At 59.3% G+C, this 9,776-nt stretch overlaps 1 protein-coding gene across 8 annotated transcripts in view; it reads left to right on the top strand.

Moving 5' to 3' along the window:
• The first annotated feature begins 548 nt into the window (after positions 1-548).
• LOC120497300 (receptor-type tyrosine-protein phosphatase V-like) overlaps positions 549-9,776 on the top strand; it is a 36,650-nt gene continuing 27,422 nt past the window's right edge. For 6 of the 8 annotated variants that reach the window (XR_005626476.1, XR_005626475.1, XM_039698563.1 and 3 more), the window contains exons 1-6: positions 549-1,067; positions 2,060-2,123; positions 4,459-4,725; positions 6,136-6,405; positions 6,946-7,212; positions 8,988-9,260. Coding sequence is in view for 6 of the 8 variants with exons in the window: in XM_039698563.1 (XP_039554497.1) it covers positions 1,002-1,067; positions 2,060-2,123; positions 4,459-4,725; positions 6,136-6,405; positions 6,946-7,212; positions 8,988-9,260 (1,207 nt within the window). In the remaining 2 variants the exon portion in view is untranslated. The remainder of the gene's footprint in view (positions 1,068-2,059; positions 2,124-4,458; positions 4,726-6,135; positions 6,406-6,945; positions 7,213-8,987; positions 9,261-9,776) is intronic. The other 2 variants (XM_039698562.1, XM_039698560.1) reach the window with 2 other exon arrangements.

Raw genomic sequence — 9,776 nt, 5'->3', positions numbered from 1 at the left:
CTCCGCCACGCATTGCACAGACACCGCAAAGCACCGCCCTGCACGCAGCCCGGGGCACAGCCCGGTCCCCGGGGCAACCCCCCGAGGTACAGCGCCCTCCCACCCGGGCACAGCTCGCTTCAGCCACCCCTCAGACGGGCAAAGCGTGGTTTGGGCACCTCTGTGCCCGCGGGATGCCACGGCAGGAGCCTCTCAGAGCGCGCACTCCCCCCGCCGCAGCCTGCGGGCCGCCGTGCCACGGGCACGGCACAGAAACACCCCCATCCCTGCCCTCGGCGTACCCAAACCCGCTCCCCAGCCGCACCTGCGCCGCAATTACAGCACAACGAGCCGAAGGGTGCCCGAAAGTGCGGCACAGAGAGGGCAGAGGGTGCACAGCACTCACAACTCCACACTCGTGCCCCGGCTCCCTCCAGCACCCCAACCCTCCTTCCCTCCCGCCCTCCCCGCGCTGGGGTTGGTTCGGGCGCGCCCTCCCAGCCTGGAGCCGCCATCAGTCCAGTCCGGTCTCCTCCCCTCCCGCTCCTCCCGCCCCTCCCGCTCCAGCTCCCGGAGCTCCCGCTGATGCCAGAGCGGGCTCCCGCCCGGCAGAGCCCCCGCCGCAGCGAGGTCCCCCGGGAGCCCGGCCAGCAGCGAGCCTCCGACACAGCCGGCAGCTCTGCCCGCAGCCGCTCTCTCGGGCCAGCTGCCGAGTCACCGCAGAGGACACGGACCTGCGGCGACAACAGCAAATGCGCCCAGCGAGAGGCAGCCGCCCCCGCTGGGCTTCTCCCAGGCTGGAGGCGAGCTCTGCCCCCGCCCAGGGCCAGCGGGCCCGGCCGCGGTGCCACGCGCTGGCCGGTCCCCATTGATGTCATCTTGTCACCCGCGCTGGGAAAGCATGTGGGGACACGGCTCCTGGCTGCCGTGGGACACGGGGCTGGCTGGGGACAGCCGCTGCTAAGAAACTGCCCCCCCACCCCAACTTTGTCATCCCTCTGATCTGCTGCCACCAGGTCCCCATGAGGTCACTGCTGCTGCCGCTGCTGGTGCTGTGGGTGCCGCGGCTCCCAGGGACCCTGGCAGAGGTAAGCGCTCGACTCCCCAGCCCCCCTTCGGCTCCGCAGCCCTCGGCTGCCAGCTCGCTGCCGCGGGGGCTGCCCCGCCGGCCAGCGACTCGGGCTGCGGGCTCCTCTCTCTGGCCGTGCTGCTGCGCCACATCAGCGGCTTCGCCATCCCGAGCGGCGCTTCCCCCGCTGCTCCTCGGCCCCGGGACCTGGGCCCGCTGCCTGGCAGCGCAGCGTGTCCCTGTTGCCGTGGCTGCGCGGCTCCCCGCCCGGCACTGGCTGCTGTTCCCAGGGGTCCCCAGCCGCTTCGCTCTCCTCTGCCAAAAGCGCCGCGATCGGAGGGGAGCCGGCACCAGTCTGCCCGCAGAGCCGAGGGAAAAGAACGCCAGGAAGATGATGGTTCTGCTGGGGCTTGTTGCAGGACAGGGAGTGGGCAGGAGACATTTCCTTTAACGTGGGGGGAACTGACGCCAGTCCAAAGCCGGGCACACCCTGCTGGGAGCAGGCTGTGAGAGAACGGGAGTTGCTGCTGCTGGAGAGGGTGCCAGGGGCTCTGGGGATTCTGTTTTGCCTGTTTGGGGTGGCAGTTAGACTGAGGTCTGTGGTCCCTCCATCCTCTCCCCTTGCTGGTGGGAAGGAGGTGTGCCTGTAGAGGGAATGAGATTGCCAGGCCCTGTCCAGAGCTCAATCCCTCCCTCTCTCTCCAGATATTCTCCTGTGCCCTAGCTGGTTTTTCCCTTTAGCCTTTTCCCCTGTGCTCATGGCCTCGTGTTGTCTGCAGCCCCAGGACCCATGCAAAAGGCCAGGGCAGCCCACAAACTGGATTTTCCAAGTCTGTATCCCTGCCTTGGTTAAGGGAGGTCTGAGAAGTGACCCAGGCTCTCCTAGGAAAAGGGGTCGCAGCCCACAGATGCCATCTGAGGGTGGGAGCTGTGCCTGGCACAGAGCACCTCTCCCAGGTGTTGGTCTCAGCTCATCCTCCCTTCTCTCACTTGACACTTTCAATCCCCCAGGGCGAGGGATGCAACCACACAGCACAGGCAGGGCTGGAGGGCCAGGATGCACGTGGTGAAAGAGGTGAGTCACAGCAGGAGCTTCCTGGGCTGAGGAGGGCAGGATGGTCCATTGCCTGGAGGAGTGAGATGAGCAGATGTGCTGGACCAGGACTCTTGGAATTAAGAGTAGCTTTGTAAATATTCTGCTTTAGGCTGACTACATGCCCAGGGGAGGGAGAGTCAGTCCCATCCTTCTCCAGCAACCAGCTGTGTGGGGGCACTGTGAGAGATGGACAAGGCTCCAGAGCTCTCTGCTTCCACAGAGCACCAGCTGGGCTCAGTGGCAGTGCAGCCATAGGTGCTCTGCTCAGAGCCTTGGAGTTGCCTGGGTAGGATCAGAATCTGTAAGGCAGCCCCATGGCTGCTGTAGGCCTGGAGCTAGCACAATGCCCACATGGCATCAGGCTGTGCCAGTGAGAAATCACCTGGATGATCCACAGGCACCTGTCAGGGCATGAGGTGTATGTGGATGTGGTGTCTGTGCTGTGGTTAGTGGGAACATGAGCAGTGCTGGGGTCACAGACCTCTGGCCCATTTTAGGTACATTTGTGCTGCAGATGTGAGGAAGGTGACAGAGGGAGGCAGGTGATGAAGCCACTGGAAACTCGAGAGAAGCAGAGAAACATGGGCCGAGAGCTCACACCTTCAGGAGATGAGAAAGATCTTGCAGTAACAAACCATTTCTGTCTGACACCAGGCAGGGCAGTGAGCTGTGGGTTGCCTTCAGGTCAGCTCTGCCTGGTGCTCTGGGTGTCTGCTGACAGTGAGGGTAGCCCAAGGCAGCTGGCCCAGGTGTACACACCTCACCCATGGCACCCAGCTACATTTAGTTAGCTAAATGTTACCCTTCCTGAGCTGTCTGATCGTAAATATGCACTTGAACTTCTCAGGGATGGCACTGTGGGGCACTACGTGCTTCTGTTCATGTCCATCTGATGTCCTCTGGTCCTTTTGCCCTCACCAGCAAGCTCCAAACCACAGCATTGCACGGAACAGAAGTTGCACATGGTTCTGAAAGTCTTCAGCTCTGGGAAAGACACACACAGCTCCTGAGCAGTGCCAGCAGTGTCCCTGCCCCGGGCTCACCCCACTCTGCTCCTCCCTGGCTGTGTGAAGGGTGCCCCATGGCAGGCCTCCGGGGCAGTCACTGTGCTTGGTTCGTGCTGTCTCACTGTGCCAGACCCTATGCAATCCTGTCATAACACGTTGCACGCCATAAATTTTAAGTGCTAATTATTTCACAAATGTCTTATTGCCACTAGAGCTGTTCTGGCATTGTCCAAAGGCTGAGTGCCATAGAAAGCTTATGAATGTGGCACCTGGGGACTTGGGTTAGTGCTGGACTTGGCAGTGCTGGGGGAACAGTTGGACTCATTGATCTTAAAGAACTTTTCCAACTTAAATGGTTCCATGACTGACAGCAAGGCTGAGGATGGGGTGTGTAACAATCTGCTGGAGACATTGTGAGGCAGAGATGGACCCTGCCCTGGTCATACCACCAGCTTGGGCCTGACAGACAGGCTCTGCTTGGCTCCTGCTGTGTGGGTGACTCCTGAGCAGCTCTAAGGGCAGGAATTCAGTAGCAGTTTCAGCCACTGACCCACCAATTAGGCCAAGCCCTGTATGCCACTTCCCTGTCCCCAAACAGACACTCCATTGGGATGCCACTGCAGTGGCCCCACAGCCCCAGTGCCCTGACCTCACTGCTGCAGCACAGCCAGGGCAGGGACACACCTGAGCAGGGGCTGGGGCCACTCTGGTCCCACGTTTCCTCCATGCATGCAGTGTCCAACTCCTCCCATGTCACCTCTGAACTAGGCAGGATGGGGGTGACTCATTGTATGGATCCCCCCAAAGCAGCCTTTGCCCCTCCTCTGTCAGAGCCCACACAGGGGCAGAGACTATTGCAGGGAGGATAATGGTTCCATGGTCCCTCTGCCATATCCATCGTGCCCCTGTCTTGCTTCTCCATGGTGGACCCAGAGCTTTCAACACCTTTTTGGGGGGCTCAGGCCAACCAAGGTGATGAGCAGTGGATTATACCCAGCCAGGGAACTTCTCTGCCTTAAACCAGGACTCTCTGGACAAAGCCCATAGTGACTGAAGCCTTCTGGTCTTTCTTCAGTGGAGCAGATGCTCCGTGCTTAGGAGCATCTCTTTGACAGCTTCCTTTGACCTGAGTCCGTGAAGGTTTCTGAATGTTGTTGTGTTTCCCAGAGGCTGGTCAGAGCTCTTGGGGTCAGGGTGTGGCCAGTGCCTGGCATACCCCAGCAAGGGTGGGTGGCTGGGAGCTGGCCCTGCAGGCTGGCACCCAACACCACCGATCCCTGCTGAGAGTTTTGGATTTGCCTCTGCAGGCACGCTCCTGAATGTCAGTGTGAGTGACCATGACCGGTCAGACTCCCTCCTTCTGTCCTGGGATGAGCCAGAGGGAGGTGCCAGGGGATATTCCCTTGCCCTGTCCCCGCTGGGTTCAGGCATGCTGCTGCAGAATGGCTCTGCTGGACCCAACACCACCAGCTTCTGGTTCCATGGGCTGACTCCTGGCACGCGCTACGAGATCGAGGTGACAGCCACGCTGGCCTGCATGGACACCACCAGCCAGACCATCACAGCACAGACAAGTAAGGCCTCCCCAGGACCTCAGTGCTCCTTTCAGTGTTAGTTGTGCTGTTTGGAGTCCTACTTGTTTGTGGGAGGTTGGGCTTTTCCTCACTTTCTCAAGAATTAGGGTCCCTCCTGGGTCCCCAGAGTCTTAGGTTGGGCTTTTCCTCACTTTCTCAAGAATTAGGGTCCTTCCTGGGTCCCCAGAGTCTTAGGGGTCATTCCCTCACCCTTGTGTTGGAAGGGTCCTGCCTCTACAGCTTGTATGGGCTGGGTTCATGCTGTATCTTCTCCTCCTAGAATAATGGAGGTAATGATGGACCAGCCCATGATGTGGCTTACAGAGAGCTGAGGGAAATGTCATGCCTGAAATCTAGAAAAAGCTACAAGGAAGGAGCATCTGCTCCACAATTTTGGGACATCTCTGTCAATCATGGCTCACCCTCAGGCTTTGCTCTGTGTCAAGGGCTGGAGGAGGGGGCAGGGCTGGTGGCTCTACTGCCCAGGTGGGGATGGCAGCCCTTGGTTGCACCTCTCCAGAGGATCCTTGAGTAAATCAGTGCAGGTGATAGTGGGAAATCTAGAAAAGGAGAGTAGAGCTGGAGGGAGGAGACTGAGCAGTGGAAGGGTTGGTGTCAGGCAGCAGTGGCAGAAGCTGGTTGTCACAGAAAGGCAGGTGGCAGGACCCACAGGGCCAGCAGAAACAGAGGACCTGTCAGCAGGTGAACTTCCAGGTGATGATGGCGTCACCTTCATGTGTTGGCCCTGACCAACTCCATTCCCTGCTCCATTCAGAGAAACTGCTGAGACTGATCCAAGGGATGGTGCAGCCCACACAGCCCACAGGAGGCTGGTGAGTGGCCAGGGAGGTCATGGGGCTGTGCTTGGGGAATCCCTGCTGAAGCCCCTCTGCTCTGGAGGCAGGCTGAGAGAGCTGGGGCTGTTCAGCCTGGAGAGGAAAAGGCTCCAGGGTGATCTTAAAATGCCTTTTAGTATCCAAAGGGGATTTGAAAAGAGAGAAATAGGGGCTTTTTACATGGGCAGATGGTGGCAGGACAAGAGGGAAGAGTTTTAAACTGGCAGAGGAGAAGTTTAGATCAGATTTTAGGAAGAAATTCTTCCCTCTGAGGGTAGTGAAGCCCTGGCACAGAGAAACTTTGGCTGCCCCATCCCTGCAAGTATCCAAGGTCAGGCTGGACAGGGCTTGGAACAGCTTGGGCTAGTGGAAGGTGTCCCTGCCGTGGCAGGGGGTGGGACTGGATGAGCTTTAGGGTCCCTTCCAGCCCAAACCCTCCCAGGATTCTGTGACTGGGTCCTGTGAAGCTGCCTGGCAGGACCTCCCCCGGCAAAGGCAAGTTCCACCTTGTGAGCAGCTTGCCAGCTCAGGCTCTCACAGAAGCAGCCATCAGTGTCTGTCATGTCCCATGCAGGTCCCTCACCTGTCCACAACCTGACTCTGAGCAGTGGTGGCAGCTCCACCTCGCTGCGCGCGGCCTGGGCACACGGGCACGGCCGGCGGGATGGCTACAGCCTGGCACTGTGGCACAGCCACTCCCAGAGCCTGGTGAGGAACGTGTCCCTCCTGCCCAGCGCCTCCACCTTCCTCTTCGACGGGCTGCTGGCTGGCAGCGAGTATGCCCTGAAGGTCAGCACGCTGGCTGGGTCCCTGCAGGCCAGCACCAGTGCCCACCAGTGGACAGGTAGGGAGTGATGAGTGCGCTTGCCCAAGGGGGAAGGGGTGGTAGGAGGGGTTTGGCAGGAAGGATGCAGTACATGTGCCGGGCTGGCAAGGGGAGGAGGTCTCCAGGCTTGTGAATGGTGGGGAACAGCTTTAGTGTTTCACATCCCCACTGTGAGCCGAGTGCCTGGGCCAAGGGGAAGACTTTGCACCTTGGGTCTGCCTTGCAGCACCCATAGCTTGGATTTGTCTGTTCCCAGCAGACAGGGGCAGTCTGGGGATCCTGGAGCTCTTGGCTCCTGAGAGCTGCAGGAGTGCTGCAGTACCCAGTCTGCCACCCCTCTGCCCTGCAGCCTGAAAGAACATGACAATGTGGAGGGACCTCAAGGGCCCTCCAACCTGTGTGGGAGGGGGCACGGGAGAGACATCCCTCAGTAAAACCCTACCAGACCTTCAACCCCTATGCCACAGAGAGCAGCTGTGGGGGCTCCTGGGGAGAGAGGAGGCTCCAGGGACCATCAGCCCCAGTGCTGAACCTTCTGTGTCCTGCTCTTCCCCTCAGCTCCCTCCATCCCCACCCAGCTGAGGCTCAGCCCAGGTTCCAGCACCAGCCTCGTTGCCTCCTGGGCAGGTGCTGCAGGGGCTGCCTGGCTCCACCTGGAGCTCCGCAACCTCCTCACCCAGAAGGTCAGCACGACCCTGTCAGCCAGGAGGGGCCTCAGCAGCTACACCTTCCAGCATCTCCACCCTGGCACTCACTACTGGCTGGGGCTCAGTGCCACAGCTGGGCCCTACACGGCCGTGGGACCCAATGTCACTGCCTGGACATGTGAGTATCACCTTGGTGCCCTCAGCTTCCTCCCTGCCTCTGGTCCAGCCTCTGAATCCAAAGGTCTCCTGCCAAAATGCAGCCTCCTTGGGTGCACAGGGTGATTTTGCTTGGACCTGGCCAAAAGCTGCTCCAGGACCCAGCTCTGGGGCACTGCTATAGTGGGGCCAGTGAATCCTTCAGCAGGATCCCCTGTGCTGGCCTGCTTCTCCCTGGGATGCAGTGGGAGCAGCCTGTGGGCTCTCCCCTAGAAGGAGGATGGAAGGGCAGCAGATCCCAGTGGTGTTCAGTGCTGCTGGGGCTTGGCTCTCATGTGCCTCAGGGCTGTACAAGGACAGCAGAAAAAATGGGGCAAAGGGGGCAGCAGCTGAACTGATTTGAACTGGAGGCCTCAGGGAGGGGCTTATGCAAGAACAATGCAGACTTTTTACATGGGCAGAGATTGATAGGACAAGGGGTGAATGGTTTTAAACTAAAATAGGAAAGACTTAGATTAGATGTTAAGAAGAAATTCTTCCCTGTGAGGGTGCTGAGGCGCTGGCACAGGATGCCCAGAGAAACTTTGGCTTCCCCTTCTCTGGGAGTGTCCAAGGCCAGGTTGGACAGGGCTGGAGGGCTGGATAGTAGAAGGTGGCCCTGCCCATGGCAGGGGTGGGGAGTGAATGGGCTTTAGGGTCCTTTTCAATCCAAACCATTCCACAGCTCTGTGGTTCTATGAAATGGATTTTCGGTGCTTTTTGATTGTTGTCAAGGATATGTTGTGGTAGCACCTGATCACCTCATCCTGGTGGATGTTCCCAACATGATGGGTGCTGTGCAAATACAGCCAAGGAATCCAGGAGCCTCTGGCAGGTCAAAATGGTGAGGGCAGCCCTCCAGAGCCCACTATTGCACCATTCCCCCTGCTCTGGCCTCAGGTTGATGAGGGCCCTGAACGAGGGGGACTTTGCTGGTGACACCATGTCCAAAGCCCAGTAAAAAGTTCCAGTCCTGAACTTGCTCTCCCAGATGTTTCCAGAAAAACCAGGAGGGAAATGAAGGGGGCAGAGCAGATTCACACTGAACACCAAGGTAGCATTGGTCCTCAAATGATGGAGGTGCAGACTCAGAGCTGCTGTGACCAGTGACTTGTCCTGGCACTGGCCAAACCACTGGTCATGTGTGTGCTGGGAGGAGCTGGGTGCCACCAGGTGTCAGGATGGAGGTGCAGACTCAGAGCTGCTGTGGCCAGTGACTTGTCCTGGCACTGGCCAAACCACTGGTCATGTGTATACACCACCAGGTGTCAAATCTCCAGCTCCTTCCTGCTCCACCTGCCAGCCCGGGAAGCTGGAGCCTGCTCCCTGCTCCCTGCAGATGGGATTTTGGAAGGCCTCCAGAGCTCCAGCTGGTTTCTTTCTGCTCTGGAGTGAGGCTGATCCCTGCCGTTGCTGTCTGCAGCTCTGACCTGCTCCACTGAACAAAATTCCCCCACGCCAGATGCACGAGCCAGGGGCGTCTGGCCAGGAGTTTGGTCCAGGCCAGTTCCTGGGAATATCAGTAAGCTCATGGTAGGATGTGAATGGAGTGGAAGGAGACTTTTAGGAATTTCTCAGCAAGGCTGCCAGCTTTGTCTGGACTCTGTTAGTCCAGGAATGCTTGTGCTGGGGAGTACAGATGGCTCGCTCCAAAAGGATGTCTAAGGCTGGACGTAACCCTGCAGGCATGAGGCTCAGGAGAGGCAGGGGTACAGAGTACCCCATAACCCTGACTCACACAATCCTGTTCCCTTGCAGACCCCTTGAGTCCCGACAATGTGACCCTGAGCAGTGCAGAGGAGCAGAACTCCTTACAGGCTCGCTGGAGTGTCCCGGGGGGACAGAGGGACTTCTACCTGGTGACACTGCGGGAGGGAGAGGACAGTGCTCCAACGAGGAACATCTCCGTTGGTGGGGACAACGATCACGTCACCTTCCACGGGCTGAGCCCTGGCCAGCAGTACTCTGTGCAGGTGGTGGTGGTGGCAGGGCCCTACAGGGCATCAGCACAGAGCACAGCAGCCTGGACAGGTGAGAGGAAACCCATGTGTGGCCCTTGGGGCTGCTCCTGCTGCCTGGAGGGGGCTGGGGGTGAGGCAGGCACAGGGACAGGCTGCCTGGGACACTGGTCTCAAGAGTAGGTTGTGGATCAGAGCAGGAAATTCTGCCTCCCGCAGTTCCTGGTGAGGGTGGGCTCAGAGGTCCTGGGCAGGCTTGTGCCAGCAAGTAACAGGCACAGATCAAGACCAGATCCTGCTTTGTGCCTTCTGGACTCTGGCAGGTTGCAGGCAGCTTCCTGCCTTCCCCTCACCACAGCTGGATGGGTGGGCAGGGAAGCACCACCAGCCCCCCAGGGGCATCTCCATGTGCTCAGTCTCTCCTGGGTGACCTGTGGAGCCACACTTGGTGCTGTCCCAGAGCTGCCACTCTGGGAAGGGATGGCTGGAACAGTACACAGTATGGGGAGGTACCCACCCAACCTGTGGTGCTGGGGGCACTAAGAGCTCTCCCTGCAGCCCCTTCTGCCCCTGTGTGGGGTGGAGACAA

The sequence above is a fragment of the Passer montanus genome, unplaced genomic scaffold (assembly GCF_014805655.1).
Source record: "Passer montanus isolate IOZ18808 unplaced genomic scaffold, ASM1480565v1 scaffold127, whole genome shotgun sequence".
In the NCBI taxonomy this organism is placed as follows: domain Eukaryota; kingdom Metazoa; phylum Chordata; class Aves; order Passeriformes; family Passeridae; genus Passer; species Passer montanus.
The sequence above is the reverse complement of the archived record's forward strand: the minus strand, read 5'-3'. Positions and strand labels throughout refer to the sequence as shown.